The sequence below is a fragment of the Platichthys flesus genome, chromosome 16 (genome assembly GCF_949316205.1).
Source record: "Platichthys flesus chromosome 16, fPlaFle2.1, whole genome shotgun sequence".
In the NCBI taxonomy this organism is placed as follows: domain Eukaryota; kingdom Metazoa; phylum Chordata; class Actinopteri; order Pleuronectiformes; family Pleuronectidae; genus Platichthys; species Platichthys flesus.
The window spans coordinates 10,637,662-10,656,246 of record NC_084960.1 but is presented as its reverse complement, the minus strand read 5'-3'; the positions used below and the strand labels follow the sequence as shown (position 1 = coordinate 10,656,246).

Sequence of the window (18,585 nt, the reverse complement as noted above, 5' to 3'; positions counted from 1 at the left end):
TGGAAGCACAGGGAAGAAAAGACACAAGGGAAACGTTTGACACTTTATTATTTGGATTTGACTGCGAATACAGATACAAGTTGCAAGTGGTTTTATGATGCACCGACGTTTTAAATGAGATTTTTTTAACCATTTGTTTTAAGTGTTGTGAATTCAACTCTGAGCTGATGAGAAGAACAAACTGTTTCTTTACAGTTTCCCAATAGAGTCCCTTTGTCAGGTTAATGGACTGTTTTTTTGCGAAAATAAATGTTATAAAAAGGCAAATGCACACATTTATACATCATTTATATACAACTTTACAGTATGTGTTTGCCATTCACCCACAACCACACACTGCATCTATGTGCACTTTCTCTATGAGGACGAGGGACAAACTCTGCAACTCAGCCTGCAGAATAGAGGAGACTGGGATCAAACCAGTGAGTGACCCTCTTGGTGAGAGGACGAATTCACAGTGACGAAAATGCCCCCAACTCCCAAAATGTCCTATGACGTGGAGAAATGCTCCGCCTACTTATATAGGATGTGATTAAAAGCACATCAGATATGTTATCTCAAATTTTTAAAAGTTGTCACACTCAAGTTCACTCTCAGTTTATTTGCACTACAAGCCTCCACTTCATCCTTCGTCGTAAAGTCTCTACAGTTTGGCCCCTGAGCCCAGCCTCTCTACCTGGATGGTCAGGGAGGCAGCTGCAGGGTCGTCAACAAGCCAGAACAGCTCGCCGTTGGCTGGGACGACGCGGGCTGCTGGGAACGCCGGACCCTCTCTACCCTCCAGCACTTCCTGTAAGAAGAGAATTACTGCGTTACAATACAACAGCGGCGTTGATTCAATGGTATGAATCATATTTCTGCAGGGTCATAAAAGTGCTGAACGATAAATAATTTTACAATTTTAGTAGACATTGGTGGAAAGGAAAAGATTTTTGTTCTTCATTTTCCTCCTTTCTCCTGTTCCCATTCAACCTTTCAAACTAGAACTAGTGTTTCCTGTAATAGAACCTGCAGAAACTAGTTCAGCGGCATTTTCTTGCATTGTTGTATTTTTATTTTCCCATCTCATATTTAATCCTGCCTGTTTCTGGACCTGATCAAGCTGATTTCTCTCGTCATGGAAATGGCAGCTTTAAGATTCAGAACTTGAGTTGTGTGTGTTGAACAGAAGTCTCTAAATGTTACCTTCAAAATTGGCGCTTTGCTTCCCCCAGTTGACACAAAAGCCACACAGCGGGCAGCGTTCACCACTGGGAAAGTCATAGTTACGCGCTGCGGTGGTGGTTTGGGAGAGTCGCTGATGGGGGCCACAATCTTCTTGGTTTCCTGAGTATGAAGTACACCCAAACCCAATCATCCATCATGTGTAATGGGAGCACACGTCAGAAAGGGCCATTGTGAGAACCAAGATTACACCGTTACTGTCAATTATATGATGAGCCTCACAGAAATGTAGCCAGGCATTACGGTGCACAACACAAGGCTCTCACTGAATCGACAGCATGACTCTACAGAAACATCAATTGTCTGTATGTGGAGCAGATTCACAGGAGTACAGTCCTCACCTCCAAGAGAGGGTGGTCTGGGAAGAGAGAACAAGTGTGTCCGTCCGGCCCCATACCCAGCAGCAACAAGTCAAACACAGGGAAGTCGTCATCCGGGAAGGCCTGTGTGTTTGAATGGAGAAAAAAAATACTGTTAAAGCCTGAAAGAACATACCTGTGGGAATATAGAGCGAGAACTGATCTTTGAAATGGAGCCAAACAGTCCAGTGCAACTACAGATGATTCTGACTAACAATACCATCAGGGAGGCATCTGATCACCCCCATATTTGTTCTAATGCAAAACAATAACCCCAGTCCCTCTGCAACAGATGGTATGGCCCAACAGAGCCCTGATCTGGGGGAACTCAGATCTCTGTATAATTTGCCTGAGCAGGGTGATACAACTTGAAGGCATCACTGGCCAGCAAACATTACTTTGTCCCAATGTCTATTAAAGCCTTTAACAACACTGCGGTTGAAATATGTGTTTATGCAACATACTATCTATAAACTTTCATATGTAGATGTGGATGTGCAATCGACAGAATAATGTATTGTTTTCGGTTGTTATTTTGTTCCACAGGGAGGACATTTCTTATCTTATTTTATAATTTCTTATTCAAGTCAACCTGGGAGGGAGACATGGAGAGACAGAAGACAATAAGGCAATATAACTTTGGCAAGTTCTCCAAGTCCATGATGCTTGGAAAAAGCTAGATCTTTTCCACATTGCTCTATGTGTAATAGATGTGCGTACCTCCTTCAGCTTGCGGGTATAATCCTCAGCGCACTGGCTGACAGGCAGAGAGGGGTCGATGGTTAGGATCCCGCTGTCAGGGAGGTTCACCTTGGAAAACAGTTTACTCTGGAAAAGAAGCAGAGGAGTTACATTTAGCTCCGATGTGACAGAACAACGTAAATACACAGACCCACTCCCGAACAGCCACCTTGTACAGCCCGTAGGTGCTCTCATGATCATCGAAAGGAACCAGTCGCTCGTCACAGAAGCCAGCCAGCCACTTGCTGCAGTCCAGGTCTGGCAGGGCGAGCAGCTCTTTGCCCAGCATGGACACGAGGCTTCCTCCAGAGAGGCCCAGGGTGAACCTGCCCCGAGAGGCGATGGCCTTCTCGGCCCGGGACGTCACCAGATGGGCCAGCGCCGGACCAAGCTCCGCTGAGGAGGGGAAGACCACAACTCTTCTGTCAGCCATGACAACGGAATGAAGTGAACTGTCTGAGAAGAAGAAAGACAGGGGAACAAATGAGTTTGAGCCACATTTATAAGGAAGTTTCACCATCTGTTATGCAAGTGTTCATGTTTCATCTTTCCTCTGACACGTTACATAAACTACTTGTGTGTTTGTAGGTTAAAGACTTATTCTTATGTAATTTATTCTAAAGTTGTAGCTGAGGCTGTGCAGACAAGAGACTGGGGATTAAGCTACGAACCACATGATACTGCTTTGACCATTTGTTGGACAATATCCGGAAGAGGAGCCGATTTATTAACATCAAAAAATAAACCTGACATTTGACCAGAGACTCATCAGTGAAAGAACAATGCGTTTCATTACCTTGTTGGAGTCTGAGGTGCCGACTGTCATGCAGAGGATTTTCAGTCGGCTAATGTAATTCGACGAACCACTTCCTGGAACGAGTTTTCACCATCCAATCAGATTCTGTGTTAAGACCGCACTGCATTCTGGTCAGTCGAGGATATTCCACACAGACTGTATGGTCCACTACCTTTATATATACAGTCTATGTACACTACTAATAAGTTACACAAAAAAGGAAATTATAAACCATCAATGTGTATTTGAAGCGATGTTACACAACACAGACTAATGTTGAAGTAAACTCTTTCTTGCAAAATACAAATCTTACAAGCAGCAATCTTTCTTATGATAAACTTAATTCTCTGCAGGACTATGATTACAGACACCAGTACAAGAACAGAGCAAGTTTAAAAAAAATAAAAATAAAACCCATAAATAAAGTGCCATGTATATAAATCTATTAAAAATTCAAAGAAATAAAGTAATTTCAATATCTGCTTGGAGTCAAGCTGAAAGATACATCCAACATCTATTCATATAAAAGTGCGGATAATAGAATAGATTAGAATAAAACAGAATAGAATATTATATAAATCTTGCGCACTACTTCCTCGAACGAATTTTCACCAGCCAATCACGGTTTTGGTTTACACCGCACTGCCTTCTGGTTAGTGGAGTGGTCTAAAGGTCTAAACTATTTTATCCCATTTCGACCTTATCCACTCCTTATAAGAAAATCAAATATTTGAAAATATCTCATACATTTACAGATATGTCACAGATCAAAGATTAATAATTTAATACATAAGAACATAAATAAAGGGAAAAAAAGATTAAGATAAAACAAAATATTGTAGTTTCGTAAACCGTTATGATTCCTCCCATCCGGCAGGTGGCACCAGGGCGCCGGTCAGTCCGCCGACCACTCGAGTTTTTGTTGACACACTTGTGCGTACCTCGCTGTCATGCACACGTTGCTCCTCTCGTGCGTGACATTATAACTACATATTTACAGTGAACACCGACAAGCAGCTCTTCCGTGCGCGTCCCGTGCACCCCCAGAGAGACCTCGAAGGAAGACCATGTCGACCGCCTTCTCCTTCCAGACGCAGCTCGTCTCCATCATGGACGCGTTATCCAAAACGGCCGTTATGGAAATCGGCAAACTGGTGGAGATCGAGTCGAAAATGCTGAAAATCGAGATAACCCGAGGGCGCAACGAGATCTCCTCCCTCACCGAGAAGCTGCAGCTGATGGAGAAACTGCTTTACATGGCACAGGGGGGCAGGCAGGAGGCGGCAGCAGCAGCGTGCACGGTGGTGAGGGAAGCTCCAGCCAACAGGGCACTGGAGCCGGACAGGACAAGACCTGCCATGAAGAGGTAAACTCCCGTGTGGTTATAGGGAGTTGCCATGATGTCCTTGGCTGCCATCCTGCCTGGTGTATTAATCAAAGGTGTGTTTTTTCCTCCTAGTGAGATCCCATGGGAAAGCATAAGTTCGTCCACTGAGATCAGCAGTTTGCATCACGTTGAGGAGGAGCAGGCTGCACCTGAAGTAACTCTGCTCTCATCATAAAGTCTAATGCCATTTTGTTATATGCTGTCCTTCATTTATAACAGGTGCAATTTGTACAATTTTAACTCAATAGCTTCCGCAGAAAGAGCAGCCTGATCATATCGTGGTGAAAGAGGAGCCGGCTGAGGTGGAGACCAGGGACACTCAACAAGACAGGACCAGTGAAACCAGTGAGTTTTAAATGTACAAGTTACTGATAATTATCATGATTGATCTCACATTATTATTTCTTTCAGTTTAAATACAGATTTTTTACCCTGAGTGACATTTGTGATTTTAGACTGCAGTTTAAACTGCAGTTTAAAACCACAGCTATGTGGTATATCACCCTACTGTGCTTGCACAATGCACAATCTTCACTGTACATTAAACTTGTAGTACATTGGTATTGCTAAAATTATAAAGTGATAATTACTGATGTTAATTTATCGCCCAGCACTATTAGAAACAATGTTTTAAAGGGTATGACGAAGAATAACTTTATTATGATACCAGTGAATTCATGTTGGACTTGGTCATATTACCCATTTCAACATACTTGTGTGATGTCAACAGGAAGAAAAGCGGTCACGAGTGCTCAGAGGAGCTTGGATGTGATGAAGAGCCACAAACCGACCCCAGAGCGTCATCAGCCTGTGTTCCCTGAAAGCTTTGTGACCCTGAACACCCAGCCCCCCCTCGCTGGACCAGGAAGGAGGGTTACACAGTGGAATCAACAGCTCGCCCCTGCAAACACATCAAACCTAGAGGCCGGGAAAAGCATCGCTCAAAACGTTGCCTCCCAAAGCTTAAGCGTGCTAAGAAATATGAAGATTCACACTTTGAGGAACACTGGTGCTAAGAGGTTCGCCTGCCTGCAGTGTGGCAAGAGCTTCAGGTGCTTTAGTCAGCTGGAAATCCACCAGAGGAGTCACACAGGAGAGAAACCCTTCAGGTGCACGCTGTGTGGAAAGAGATACGCCCAGAAAGGACATCTGTACACACACCAGCGCACACACACTGGGGAGAAGCCCTATCGCTGTCCAATTTGTGGGAAGGGCTTCATTCAGAAATGCACTCTTGATATGCATCAGCGCACACACACCGGAGAGAAGCCTTTTGTTTGTATCAAATGTGGCAAGGGTTTCACGAAGAACTGTAATCTGAAAAAACACCTTGCGGTACATTTAGATCCTGGTCTGACCATGTATGGCTGTGATTCTGCTGCTTCAACATTCAGTGTGACATTAATTAATGGAACCACTTAAAACAGTCAAATGTAACTTCCACAGCTGTTAGTTTGAAATAAAAATTTATAATAACGGTTTTATCTTGGCTCCAGATTTGAGTGTCAGACGTTTGTTAAGAACCAGAATTCTATAAAGTATAAGTACTTATTTTCTGCTGTTTTCCTTTCATATCTCAATTGAAACCTGATATTGTGCTACATTACACAAATATACGCTTAACAATACGAAAATATTCTTTCTGAACTGACCCTCAGGATCAAACAAATAAGTGAATCAGTCTGTCAATAATAAATATATCGACGTTGCAATATTCCAAATGCCAGAAAATTGCTTCACAAAAAAATTAGCTCCTTCCATGGCAAATGTTGTAAAAAAATGGAGGGAGGGGTAGCTCTGGTGTTATCTCAAGCTATACTGGCCTTCCTTGCATTGGGTTTTACTATATCAACAAATTGTGTGGTCCCACACAACTCTGATTACTCAGACTGTTTTGTTGGTTTATAACTGCTCAAAATCTTTTGATTTATTTTAATAGAATCATATCCTATACACTTAATAATTACTTGCAGATAACATTACAATTTTGAGTTAATATTTTGAGTGACACTGATGCAGAGATTCAAAGATGTCTGTGAACATGTGGGAGTAGAAGAACAGAAGGAAACATGGGAGCAGTGAGATGAAATAATTAACTTGTTATTATACAATACAACAGCTCCTTAGCTCAAGGGGTAACACATTCCTGGACCCAAACATAGAGAGGCCATCTTTACTCAGGTCAGGACACACAGGAAATCTGAAGAGTTCATGCAACCAGTGTACCCATCATCCATATTGTGTTGTGTACGACTTTGAAGGAAGTTTTCTCCTGTTAGTACAAAACTTTTGTGTCGCTTGTACTGTATGCAGTGGAATTAATTAAAATGTTCACCCTGACACAGTATGCTTGTTGCACACAGAGTTCCAAAGGAGACTCTCAACTCTCAACGCATATATGCAGTATTCTATGCAGTTCTATATGCAGATCTATATGCAGTTCTATATTTAATTTGTATTAATTTAATTAAATTAAATTACATTTTTTTATATTTAATTTCTTATATATATATATATTTTGTAAACTGAACTACTTTATAAGACTGCTATCATTTGGAAATATGCACCGCTAACCGGGGTTAGAGGATGATGGTGCGACGTTAATGTATTGTTTTACATTACATGTGTCACGTCATGATAAATCAGTCTCTTGTGCCGCCCTCTCGGCATTTTGCGCCCTAGGCAGGAGCAGCACCTGACTGTATACAACGTGCTATATGAATAAAACTGCCCTGCCTCTACGCTGTGCTGCCTTCAAGTGCTCCTCGTTAATATTGCAACGCAATTTATAGATTTCCCACAATCCCTCGCGGTACAGCTATAACATATTGGACCACGGATGAGCGTCGCTGCGCTGGGACATTTTTCTCCCCAAATAAAAGCAGTTTCGAAATATTCCGTCTCCCCGTCGAGATGATGTGCGACACCACGAACCGGAGCTTTCGGACGCAGCTCGCCGTCATCCTGGACAGAGTGACCAAGGCGGCTCTGGTGGAGATAAGCAACCTGGCGGACGAGTGCTCCTCCGTCCTTCACACCGAGATAACGCTGCACAAGACGGAGAACGAGGCGCTGAAGAAGCGGTGCTACTCGCTGGAGGTCCAGCTGAGAGCCGCGAAGGAGGCGCAGACCTTCCCCGCCCACGTGCACAGCGTCGGCCGCCGGCTCCCCGCAGGTCAGGACGGTCACAGACCCCGGACACAGCCCCGGTCCTCAGGCTCGCTCCAGCGGTGGAGGTGTCAGCCGACAGTTTGTGTTTGACAGGCTATAGCTAGCTGCTCCACCCCGGTGGTGTTATATGAAGCACAGCAGGCTTAAGCTAAGTCTGGTACTACAGAACTGTGATTGACGATCCACTGGTGTAATGTTAAGTTTCTATTGTTTAGTGGTTTTCTGGAGGATGTTTGTGAAGCTGTTTGTGTTCTCAACATGGGGGGGGGGGGAGCTGAACCACTGCAGGGGGCGTGGGTGACCACAGGAAATGGTGTGGCATCAAACAGATATGATCCATGTAGGGACAATAGTTTAAAGGCTGCTGATGCTGTGGTGTTTGGATTTAGCCTAAGTAGTTTTTCTTAAACTAGTTTATTTACAAATAATAAGTTGACTGATGACAGTTGTGGTGTGAGCTGGCACCCTAGATATGTATAGACATGATTATAAAGAAAGATGGATGACGCGCCTCCCCTTCCTCCCACTATCCACAAATGCAGATTAAATTAAGAGTGTGGGTGGGGGGAAACGAGTTGTGGTGGTGAACAATCAACATTCAGTCTCACCCCCCCCCCCCCATATTGACAACATAAAATTGATTATTAACACCAAATTTACCATGCAATAAAAAAGTTGATGTTGATCTTCATTCGTAGCCCTTCACATTCAGTCTTAACACTTCTCTGAATGTGCAAAAACGTGTATTTCCACTGTGAGATCTCAAGTTCATATCTGCTTCATCCTCCAGAACATCAGCAACCTGCTCCGGCCATCGATGGGGTTTTTGGGAAGGACTGGTGTATGGACTTTTGGAGAGAAGAGAAACTCACCTCTCACAGAAAAGAAACAATGGAGCTTGCTGCTATGACGAGCATGGGAGTACCGGTTAGTAAACCATTCAGTAACTGGTTTTCAATTTTTTAATGATCTATTCTTTCTTGGTGAATTGAAATGATCGAGTTGCTTTTATTTAGAAAGCTGTTTGTCACCTGTCTCACTGGCAGGCAATCGACCTGACGGAGAGAGAGCCTGATACCATCTTTGTCAAGGAGGAGATTTACGATGATCATCCCATCGGTCCGCAGATGACTTTCACAGATAGCAGAAAAAGTAGGATAAAAAAGGAACAAAACAAGTAATTGTAATCCCTGAAGTTGCTGTGATGTAACCACATTTACTCTCATTTAACAGTCGTCGGGATGTTTGAGGAGGACGCCATGCTTCATAGGTCTGTCGATGAGCTGGAGCTTCACCCGGGGGAATTAAACAACTTTCCCATGACGGCCGACAGTCAACCGCTGCTACGCACGCATCCGACAATCATGGACAAGTTAATAGATGACGCGACAATGAGCACTCTGGCCGACAACACAAATCCTCCCTCAGCCACCGCCGAATACTCCGACTATACCAACGACATCCACATGAACGCAACGAAAGAACTCATGATTCAGCCGAAGCAATTAAAGTCAACCAAACGGTTCGAGTGCTTATTCTGTGGGAAGCTGTTCAACTACTTGAGCAGTTTAAAAGTCCACATCAGGCGCCACTCCGGTGAGAAGCCGTTCAGCTGCTCCGTGTGCGGCAAGCGATTCGCCCAGAAAACGTACCTGAAACTGCACCAGCGCGTGCACTCGGGGGAGAAGCCGTACAGCTGCCCAAACTGTGGCAAGAGCTTCTCCCAGAAAAGCTCCCTGAACATACATCTTCGGACACACACCGGTGAAAAGCCTTACAGTTGTGTGGATTGTGGGAAGTGTTATGCGTACAAGTACGGCTTAAATCACCACCAGTGTTTCACTTGACCTGTCAGACAAACCACGTGGCTGTTTTGGTAAGACGTCTAACTGTGATGAGCGGTGCTGTCGGTTGTTCTCACAGTGGTTCAGCATGTGCCAGTATGTATAAGATTTCAAATACCCCATTTTAAATCAAAAAGCCTGTTTGGTCAACAGGGCTGCTGTAAACTGTAGCTTGTTTGGTGTTTTTAGTTTTACTTTTATAGGAAATCTTGCAGCAGCAAAATGATGGTATAGATAATATGTATCCCTTTTAGTGTATCATTTGATTTGGTGGGATCTTGGTCAGGGGGGTCGATGTCAATTTGTACGATCCCCTCATCAAATCGTTTTAAGGTCAATTTTACAAAACGCTTATCAGCTTAGATGAGACACATTTTCTGGTCCAAAAATATTTCCCATTTTGCCCATGCATGTTGTTTTATGACTTGCGAAATGTGTTACATATACATATATACCTCAGTGTTAAACTGTCCATCAGACCACAACAGGCCTCTGTGGATTCCAAAATAGCTTTGGACAAGTGCTCAGTTTGCACACATGTAGCATAAACCTTTGAAACTACCTCTTCACAACAAGGTTGGAGTAAAACAACTTCCTCAGTTTGCTTCATTGCCCAAGCCTCAACTCTGCTTTGTATTCACTACATGCCACGCTTCATTTATTGGCTTTTATCAGTGGAGAGAGTAGGTAAGCCGATTGCTTTGAATAACATGAAATGTTCTGTGTTGGTCACATATTTTTAAGATTTGTATTCACTGTTCCGGTCTGAGAGGTGTTGCTGTTCTGAAATGTGTTTGTATGGCTGTGTCATTATTGTGGAGAGACAAGTGTTGTCAATGTTCAGTCTCTTAAATGTTAACCAAGAAATTATATTTTATTCTGTACTTTCCATCGAAAGATCCTCATCAGAGCCGTCCACCTTTGGACAGAGCAATTAGTTGATCTTGAGTAGGACTGCGGATAGGAGTCCCTCAGAACACACCACGCTGACACACTAAATTATTTCTCTGAACCCAAGAGGGATGTCTTTTTTTTTATTTCACTCACACCTGCATGCCCCCTTCAAAGCCCTCCAAACTGCCAAAGTTGAAGATTATATTCAAGGCAAAAATACTATAAAAGAAGGGTTCTATCAATAAACATTTGAATCTCAAAGTGAACAACTGTGACTGTTCTTTATTGTAAAGATAAAAAGAACTACTAAGACACTGAGCTGCGAAAAAAGGGTAAATAAAAACAAACAAGTATGATATAGACGATTAGCTCCACACTCCTGCTACTAACCATGACATTAACCAACCTAATGTCAATGTGAGCAGAACTATTCTGCATTTACATAAGTAAAAGTAAAAGTGCAATCAGTCACTGACAGGTTTCAGTCAAGTTCTACAGATGTCTTCAAGCTACAGACGTGTCTCCCACGACCTTGGGATTTTCGTGTTCCATAATATGATCGTTGAGGCTTGCCTTTTGCGTGAATGTCTTTCCACATTTACCGCAGCGGAACTGTGTCTCTCCAGAGTGGAGGCGTAGGTGAGATTTTAGATTGCCTTTCTGGCTGAAACCCTTTCCACAAAAGCTGCACGTGTGGGGTTTCTCTCCTGTGTGGACCACATAGTGAATCCTCAGAGCCGATGGATTTCTAAAGCTCTTCCCACACAAGTGGCAAGAGTTGCCGACCGTCTTAGAAGAAAGTGGAGGCACGCAGGTGTGCGACTTGAACTTGGTCTTGTGATGGAAATGCTGCTTACAAATGCTACAGAAGTTGGACTTGTGTGATTTCATGTGGGTCGTTAGCGTGCCCTTGTGGTAGAATGTCCCGCTGCATATTCTGCATGTGAATTTTTGTTTGTTTGGAGCTCCGACAGTTGCCACATTAAGCACAGTTAGGTTTTCTTGTGAATCTTTTTCCACAACCTTGCTGTTTTCAGTGTTGTCCGTTGGTATAATCTGCAGCTTGTTGTTGCCGGGCCCACTTGCAGCAGCGTTCATAGGCAGAGGCTCCTGCTGACTTTCTTGAACAAACTCTACGTCGTCGTCGTCGTCTTCGATTGGAATGACATAAGTGCTGAAGGCTGCCCTTGTGTCGTTGTTGGAAATGGATGGTTTTTCGATAACAGCTGCAGACTCGACCGGTTCTCCTTCCCGATCAATTGACAGCGTGCAAGTGCCGCCATCAGCCGCGTAACCCAAAGACAGCGGCTCCGGCTCCACAGCTGTACTTTCTTCATGTTCTGCTGCATAGAAATACACAAAGACAAACGCTGACAAATCATCTCCTCGTGTGTATGCTCCTTAGTGCCAACCCTGTACAGTCTTACCCTCTGTACTCAGCGTTTCCTGCTGGCAGCTGCTGACAGCACCCTCCACAGAATCCTCACTTTTTGTAATTTGGCCAGATATCGTTCCCACAGACTGTCAATATAGAAAAAGTCCAGGCGTTGAACTGTAGTTTAATACGGCAACAATTTCTGTGATGAGAGTTGAAATGATTAATCAGGTCAAGTCAATAATGAAAGGTTCATTGTGTAGAATCAAGTGACATCTAGTGGTGAAGTGTCAAGTTGCAGCTGAACAACCCTCACCTCACCCTCCTCTTCCAAACATGAAAGAGAACCAGTGGTAGCCTTCGGTTGTCATAAAAACTCAAAAGGTGTTTAGTTTGTCCAGTTTGGGCTACTGTAGAGAGCATGACGGGCTCCTTGGATTATCTGCTACCAATGTATATATATAGTACCTAAATATGGAGGGCCCATTCTAGGGTAAAGAAAACAACAATTTGTAGAATTTAGATGAAACACCACTAGGATTATTTTATATTCAATTTCTACCAATAGATCCCTTTCACCTAAATCATACACACTGAACCTTTGAGAGGATAAACAAAGTTTGAGGATGTAGCTAAAGCTGCAGCACTCAGTGTGACGTTTGTGTTGTGTTTAGATTTGCATAACAAATCCTCCATTTTCATTACTAAGTGTGCTGCCTTTAGCTGGCAAATGTGTATTACTAGTATAATATAAAATAAGCATCAACCATGCTGGCATTGGTAAAGTGTTATATCTATACATGGACTTTTAAAGCCTGCATCTGTTGAACAGAGTTGTTTATTACTCGTACCTTATCACAAGTCTGTGGTGGGTCTGTGACTGTGTCCAGGTGATACGGGTCTTTCCACAGGCTCATGCACCAGTCTTTCCCAAAGATACCTTCTATGGTGGGGCACCCAGACTCTGAGAAGACAGACAGAGAAGACACACCAGTTCACATCGAAGCAAAACAACGGCCAAATAGTGTGTGTCCATCAGCAGCTGATCTCAAAGCGTTATTGTCCTGTTTATTTGTTTTTTTCTGTGTTTTTTATCATCTTCCTCTAACCTTTTATTTGACTCTCATTTTCAGCATGATTTCCAGATTGGTTATGTACATTGATTCATTATAAAGCAAGTATCCCCATGATTATGCATTATTTTAAATAAATGAACTTAAAGTGCAGCAAAACACTTATAAGTTACTTTTCCACTAAATATCTCCCACTTGCTGGCGGAGGATCACTTTGTGGCAAAGGTACAAGGACCCAACCTGAGTTAGTGGAAGATAACAGTTACCCTGAGGCTCTCCCTCACTGTGGCGGACAGTCTGAACGCCCACGGTGCGGGAACTTTTGCACGAGTTGGGGGTGTCGCTTCTCACGGTGCACAGCTCGCTCTCCAGCCGATTGACTTTCTCCGCCAGCGCGGAATTGGCGAACAGGAGCCGGGACACCTCGAGCTGCAGCTCGGCCGAGTCCTCGTCCACCAGGTTGCTGATCTGACCCAGGGCAGACCTGGCCATCGTCTCCATGACGGAGCAGAGCTGAGAGTGAAGGCGGAGGCGTCTCGCCATAGCTGCGACGGATTAAATTGTATTATGATAAATAGCTGGTTGGCATAAAAATAAAAAAGCACAATAGCCGTTGCCACGTAAGCTGGCTTGGGCTAACGGTTCCCCCGCGAAGAGGGACCCAGATACATGTAGCAACCGTGACGTACGTCCGGCGGATGCCACCGATCAGCTGCGTCGTATTACAAAACTTCCTGGTTTGGCTATTGAAACAGATGTCGCCTCTCCGTTAGATGTTCGGTAAATGTAAACAGCTCCGTGTCGCTTCATAGCAGGTTAACAGTGGGACCGCCGCCGCCGCCATCATGAACCCGGAGAAGGACTTCGCTCCGCTGACGCCCAACATCGTGCGGGCTCTGAACGACAAACTGTACGAGAAGAGGAAAGTCGCCGCCTTGGAGATCGAGAAGCTGGTCCGGGAGTTCGTGGCTCAGAACAACTCCACACAGATCCGACATGTCATCCAGATCCTGGCGTCGGAGTTCGCCCTCTCGCAGCACCCCCACAGCCGCAAGGGGGGTCTGATCGGACTGGCCGCCTGCTCCATCGCGCTCGGTAAGGACTCGGGTCTGTATCTGAAGGAGCTCATCGAGCCGGTGCTCACGTGCTTCAATGACTCAGACAGCCGCCTGCGCTACTATGCATGCGAGGCCCTCTATAACATAGTCAAAGTGGCCCGGGGGGCCGTGCTGCCCCACTTCAACCTGCTCTTCGATGGCCTCAGCAAGCTCGCAGCAGATCCGGATCCCAATGTGAAGAGCGGATCAGAGCTTCTGGACCGACTGCTGAAGGACATAGTGACGGAGAGCAACAAGTTTGACCTGGTGGCGTTCGTCCCGCTGCTGAGGGAGAGGATCTACTCCAACAACCAGTACGCCAGGCAGTTCATCATCTCCTGGATCCACGTCCTAGAGACGGTGCCAGATATCAACCTGCTGGACTACCTCCCCGAAATCCTGGACGGGCTCTTCCAGATCCTGGGAGACAACAGCAAGGAGATCCGCAGGACATGCGAGGTGGTGCTGGGGGAGTTTCTGAAGGAGATCAAAAAGACGCCGTCCAGCGTGAAATTTGCCGAGATGGCCAACATCTTGGTCATCCACTGCCAGGTCGCCGATGAGACCAAACTCACAAACGACCTGATCCAGCTCACGGCTATGACCTGGATGAGAGAGTTCATCCAGCTCGCGGGCAGAGTGGTGCTTCCCTACACCTCTGGCATCCTAACTGCAGTGCTGCCGTGCCTGTCCTACGACGACAGAAAGAAGAACACCAAAGAAGCGGCCAGCGCCTGTAACCACAGTCTGATGAAGCTGGTGACCGCCGAGGATGACGAGGATGAGGAGGAGGAGAAAAGTGGAAGCACGGAGTCGCCGGCCAGGGAAGACGGAAAGCCCAAGATGGAGGCAGACAGCAGTGATATGCTGAATGCGTCGCAAGAATCTGTTGGTTTCAGTAACATCAGCTTCTTTGCTCCAGCGAGTGCTGACCGGCCTCAGGTGACACTGGACCTGGATGGGATTGTTCAGGTGTTGGACCGTCACCTCCACGACTCCTCCACTGGCATGATGACCCGGATCGCCGTGCTCAAGTGGCTCTACCACCTCTACATCAAGACGCCGCGCAAAATGTTCCGCCACACAGACAGCTTGTTTCCCATGCTGCTGAAAACACTGTCTGATGAGTCTGATGAGGTGATCCTGAAAGATCTGGAGGTTTTAGCTGAGATTGCATCATCTCCTGCCGGCCAAACGGACCAATCAGGCGCCTGCGACGGCACAGACAGCAAACTGGTGCTCAAGGTCCCGGACGGCGCCAAACCTGGACAGCAGCACAGCACGGGCTCCAGAGCCGTGGACTCCTCCCCCTCCACTCCCAGTATGAACTCCTATTTTTACAAGTTCATGATCAACCTGCTGAAACGCTTGAGTCAAGAGAGGAAGCTTCTGGAGAACCGAGGAGCTTTCATCATCAGGCAGCTGTGTTTGCTGCTTCATGCGGAGAACATCTTTCACTCCATGGCTGACATCTTGTTGAAGGAGGAGGACCTCAAGTTTGCCTCCACTATGGTCCAGACGCTCAACACCATCCTGCTCACCTCTGCCGAGCTCTTCCAGTTACGCAACCAGCTGAAAGACCTGCGCACCCAGGAGAGCTGCGCTCTGTTTTGCTGCCTCTATCGTTCCTGGTGCCACAACCCGGTGGCCACTGTGTCGCTCTGCTTCCTCACACAGAACTACAAACACGCCTACGACCTCATCCAGAAGTTTGGAGATCTAGAAGTGACGGTAGACTTCCTGATGGAGGTGGACAAACTTGTGCAGCTCATAGAAAGCCCCATTTTCACCTACCTGCGGCTGCAGCTGCTGGATGTGGAGAACAACCCTTACCTGATCAAGGCGCTGTACGGTCTGCTGATGCTGCTGCCGCAGAGCCAGGCCTTCCAGCTGCTCTCCCACCGGCTGCGCTGCGTCCCTAACCCAGAGCTCATGAGGACTGTGGACGAGTCCAGGTACATGGACACTAAACAGCAAACGGCCTCCAAACGTGCCTCCCACGCTCAGATGGATTACAACGAGCTGCTGCAGCATTTCGACCGCGTCCAGAGCAAACACCTGGAGGTGCGACACCAGCGCTCTGGACGTGCCTCTGACCACCCGGACAGGAAGCTGATGTGATATTCTTGTGCCATAGCAACCTCAGGTCATTGAGAACAGTAGCAGGGGGAAGGAAATTATGTTAGGACATACATCAAGTTGTACTGGTAGATGCTAATGAAGCCAAAAAGTATAAAATGAGTACGATTTAATAACTGTCTTATCAGAGAAGCACTGGATCTACAGTCCATTTTCACTCATAATCTCTTATGTTTGAACATTTTTCTGCTTGTAAAGAGGGAAAGATTATGTATCATAAGCAAGATACATTTAAAACAAGAAACAGATTTAATACTTGTCAGAATTTGCATAAAACCGCTTACATCACAATCAGTGGTGGTGAGGATGTGGTCATAACCCGAGTTATCATCCTGCTCCGTCAGCTGCCCAGGCTCTTTTTTCCAGCATAAATGAAATATTGACAGTATTTCAACCGTCGCGCATGCCAGTGTTAAATATTACACTTGTTTCATCAGCTGGCCACGTGAACCACAGTCTTTTCACGGTGTTTCCTTCTGAGCAGTACAAATAGAACGTGAACTCTTTGTTGCCTTAATCTCATGACAGCCAGGAAAGAAGTCTGCACCCAGCTCGACCGAGGTGACCTCTGGAAGCTGTGGGTGACTGATACGCTGGTATAAACTCTGGATAGACCCGGACTGTTCCACCTCTTGTCATTTCTTTGTTATTGCAGTTAATCAGAAACTTGAATTGATACACTTCAGAAGCTTTTATTTCACTTTCGTGTTCTTACATAATCTTCAGTGGATTTGTATCTGTCTCTTGTTTGTGCAGTGTCTGTTTGTCTTGCATTCCTTAAAAAGAAAAAATCGCACTTCTGTCATTTATGTGTGGAAAATTAAAGTGGACCACATGTTTGAAATCATACTTCCTTTTCCATGTCCATATATAACACACAACCTGTGTATTTATAAATGATGGTTGAGGGAGGAAAAGAAGAAACCACTTCCTTTTCTTCGGTTAGAACCTGAAGCCTTTTGAAAATGTTTTAAATCAACATTTTTCACTTGATTATATTATAGAAATGTTGCTTATTGTACACCAGGCTTGAAATTGAGTCAGTCTTACTTTGCGTTTAAATGTGAAAACGCATTTTGATCATTTTGTTTAGGTTTTTGCTTTGATTAAATGTTAAACAATAGACTTTATTGAAGCGAATGAATGGTTGTATTCAAGCAGCAGTCTTTAAAAAGTTTGCTTGTACATATTTAATTGTAAAGAAATATTATTAGATCTTTCACCTGTTAAAATGTTTCCTAGTCCTTAAAAACAAATCACTGCAGTATATGTAAAATTGTAACTATACTGATTATAGAAAATATATAAAGATCAAATTCAACATTGTTTCCGAATCATTGTTTTTACATAATTGGAAATGAAAGAAGTTGAAGTCAAAGCTTTGAAAACTGAACTTAACTCAGATTAAATGCCTCAATGTGAGCTAATATTGTAGAGCTCACTGCTGCATAGTTAAATAGCTCATTATACGATACAGCTACTAAATATCCCTCTTCCACATCTGGCCTATGTGATTTACTTTTTCGTGAAAGTTTGTCATCTCCTCTCCAGTTGAAAACCTTGGTCTGAAATGAGCTGAGCTGTGGTGAAACCAGAGGAGCCGGGTCTCTCTCGTCATCACTCATCGTTGCCGGCCCATATGTTGCTGAACACCCATGGTACATACTGTCCATGGTTAATATAGGTCTTAGTCCCTGGTCGAGATCCTATTAGTCAAGAGGTCCTGTGCTGCATCAGTAGCTCGTTTGCACCTCAAAGGATTTTTTAACTCTTGTTTGGAGCAGTTCTGGAAACAACATGGTGATGAAGATTGTACTGAGAGTCTTGGATTTCCACAGAAATGATCTGAAGCACATGGAAAACCCCAGTTTCTCCTCTGTGCGGCTGATCTGGAGTCTTTCATGGATCACTGCTACATGAATCACAGCACGTTTCCCATAAAGGACACAGTCAAGGATCGTAAGGTAAGTTGAATGAAAATGGCGTTAAGGTTTAATGTTTATTTCTCATTTTTAAAGGGTGTAGCATATTTCATGATAATATGTGGATCTAGATTCTAGACAAATTAATCCACAAAGTCAGAACACATTGAAGACCAGATTAAGGTTTGTATGATTTGCTGGATAATGGTTATATTCTTAGCTGCTATCATTACCAGAATTTGTTGGAAATTAAAACTTCTACCCAAGAAACTTTAGTTTTTTGCAGAAACAGCTGTAGAAAACATCTGTTTCCGAGGAGTCCCTGCTCCTCCCCTGGGGATCTGTGATGTATGCACTGTAGATGATTCGACTCTCAGTTGCTCATTATCCCTGTTTGCTTCTGTACCTCAATGAGATGCCTGTCTACACATGCACACGCACATACACACACACTCATACACGCACACTCATACACATACACACACACACTAATACACGTACACACACTCACACACAAACTCACACGCTAACACACAGCATCCAGCTGTCTTTCCCCAATTAAT

At 44.6% G+C, this 18,585-nt stretch overlaps 5 protein-coding genes across 6 annotated transcripts; 3 read left to right on the top strand and 2 right to left on the bottom strand.

Moving 5' to 3' along the window:
• Positions 1–31: 31 nt before the first annotated feature.
• Positions 32–3,280, bottom strand: pgls (6-phosphogluconolactonase). Its single transcript, XM_062408342.1, has 6 exons — positions 3,121–3,280; positions 2,494–2,780; positions 2,304–2,411; positions 1,566–1,667; positions 1,186–1,326; positions 32–790 (listed from the first exon to the last, which is right to left on the bottom strand). Exons 2-6 carry the CDS (start codon positions 2,755–2,757, stop codon positions 644–646), a joined length of 762 nt encoding a protein of 253 aa, XP_062264326.1. The 5' UTR covers positions 2,758–2,780; positions 3,121–3,280; the 3' UTR covers positions 32–643.
• A 715-nt stretch (positions 3,281–3,995) lies between these two features.
• Positions 3,996–5,995, top strand: LOC133970667 (histone-lysine N-methyltransferase PRDM9-like). The gene is made up of 4 exons (XM_062407640.1): positions 3,996–4,486; positions 4,580–4,661; positions 4,756–4,852; positions 5,238–5,995. The coding sequence occupies exons 1-4, from the start codon at positions 4,188–4,190 to the stop codon at positions 5,927–5,929; spliced, it is 1,170 nt and encodes a 389-aa protein (XP_062263624.1). The 5' UTR covers positions 3,996–4,187; the 3' UTR covers positions 5,930–5,995.
• Positions 5,996–7,337: 1,342 nt separating this feature from the next.
• Positions 7,338–10,388, top strand: LOC133970668 (zinc finger and SCAN domain-containing protein 29-like). The gene is made up of 4 exons (XM_062407642.1): positions 7,338–7,682; positions 8,469–8,605; positions 8,725–8,830; positions 8,912–10,388. Exons 1-4 carry the CDS (start codon positions 7,421–7,423, stop codon positions 9,523–9,525), a joined length of 1,119 nt encoding a protein of 372 aa, XP_062263626.1. The 5' UTR covers positions 7,338–7,420; the 3' UTR covers positions 9,526–10,388.
• Positions 10,389–10,678: 290 nt separating this feature from the next.
• On the bottom strand, positions 10,679–13,548 carry LOC133970666 (zinc finger and SCAN domain-containing protein 21-like). Of its 2 annotated transcripts, none has more exons than XM_062407638.1 (4): positions 13,131–13,548; positions 12,643–12,755; positions 11,844–11,937; positions 10,679–11,759 (listed from the first exon to the last, which is right to left on the bottom strand). In XM_062407638.1, exons 1-4 carry the CDS (start codon positions 13,405–13,407, stop codon positions 10,921–10,923), a joined length of 1,323 nt encoding a protein of 440 aa, XP_062263622.1. In that variant the 5' UTR covers positions 13,408–13,548; the 3' UTR covers positions 10,679–10,920. The 2 variants fall into 2 exon arrangements, with proteins under 2 accessions (XP_062263622.1, XP_062263623.1); XM_062407639.1 differs by having other exon boundaries at positions 10,679–11,756.
• Positions 13,549–13,591: 43 nt separating this feature from the next.
• vac14 (vac14 homolog (S. cerevisiae)) lies at positions 13,592–16,949 on the top strand. Its single transcript, XM_062407637.1, has one exon. It carries the CDS (start codon positions 13,710–13,712, stop codon positions 16,080–16,082), a length of 2,373 nt encoding a protein of 790 aa, XP_062263621.1. The 5' UTR covers positions 13,592–13,709; the 3' UTR covers positions 16,083–16,949.
• The last annotated feature ends 1,636 nt before the right edge of the window (positions 16,950–18,585 follow it).

Coding starts and splice junctions, on each gene's coding strand:
- pgls (XM_062408342.1), bottom strand. CDS start 2,757: ATGGCTGACAGAAGAGTTGTGGTCTTCCCCTCCTCAGCGGAGCTTGGT. Junction 1,327..1,565: donor CAGACCACCCTCTCTTGGAG/GTGAGGACTGTA, acceptor CTTCATACTCAG/GAAACCAAGAAGATTGTGGC. Junction 791..1,185: donor GCAAAGCGCCAATTTTGAAG/GTAACATTTAGA, acceptor CTCTTCTTACAG/GAAGTGCTGGAGGGTAGAGA.
- LOC133970668 (XM_062407642.1), top strand. CDS start 7,421: ATGATGTGCGACACCACGAACCGGAGCTTTCGGACGCAGCTCGCCGTC. Junction 7,683..8,468: donor CGGCCGCCGGCTCCCCGCAG/GTCAGGACGGTC, acceptor TTCATCCTCCAG/AACATCAGCAACCTGCTCCG. Junction 8,831..8,911: donor TTTCACAGATAGCAGAAAAA/GTAGGATAAAAA, acceptor CTCATTTAACAG/TCGTCGGGATGTTTGAGGAG.
- vac14 (XM_062407637.1), top strand. CDS start 13,710: ATGAACCCGGAGAAGGACTTCGCTCCGCTGACGCCCAACATCGTGCGG.
- LOC133970667 (XM_062407640.1), top strand. CDS start 4,188: ATGTCGACCGCCTTCTCCTTCCAGACGCAGCTCGTCTCCATCATGGAC. Junction 4,662..4,755: donor AGGAGCAGGCTGCACCTGAA/GTAACTCTGCTC, acceptor TTAACTCAATAG/CTTCCGCAGAAAGAGCAGCC. Junction 4,853..5,237: donor AGACAGGACCAGTGAAACCA/GTGAGTTTTAAA, acceptor TGATGTCAACAG/GAAGAAAAGCGGTCACGAGT.
- LOC133970666 (XM_062407638.1), bottom strand. CDS start 13,407: ATGGCGAGACGCCTCCGCCTTCACTCTCAGCTCTGCTCCGTCATGGAG. Junction 11,938..12,642: donor CACCACAGACTTGTGATAAG/GTACGAGTAATA, acceptor CTATATTGACAG/TCTGTGGGAACGATATCTGG. Junction 11,760..11,843: donor GGAAACGCTGAGTACAGAGG/GTAAGACTGTAC, acceptor ATTTCTATGCAG/CAGAACATGAAGAAAGTACA.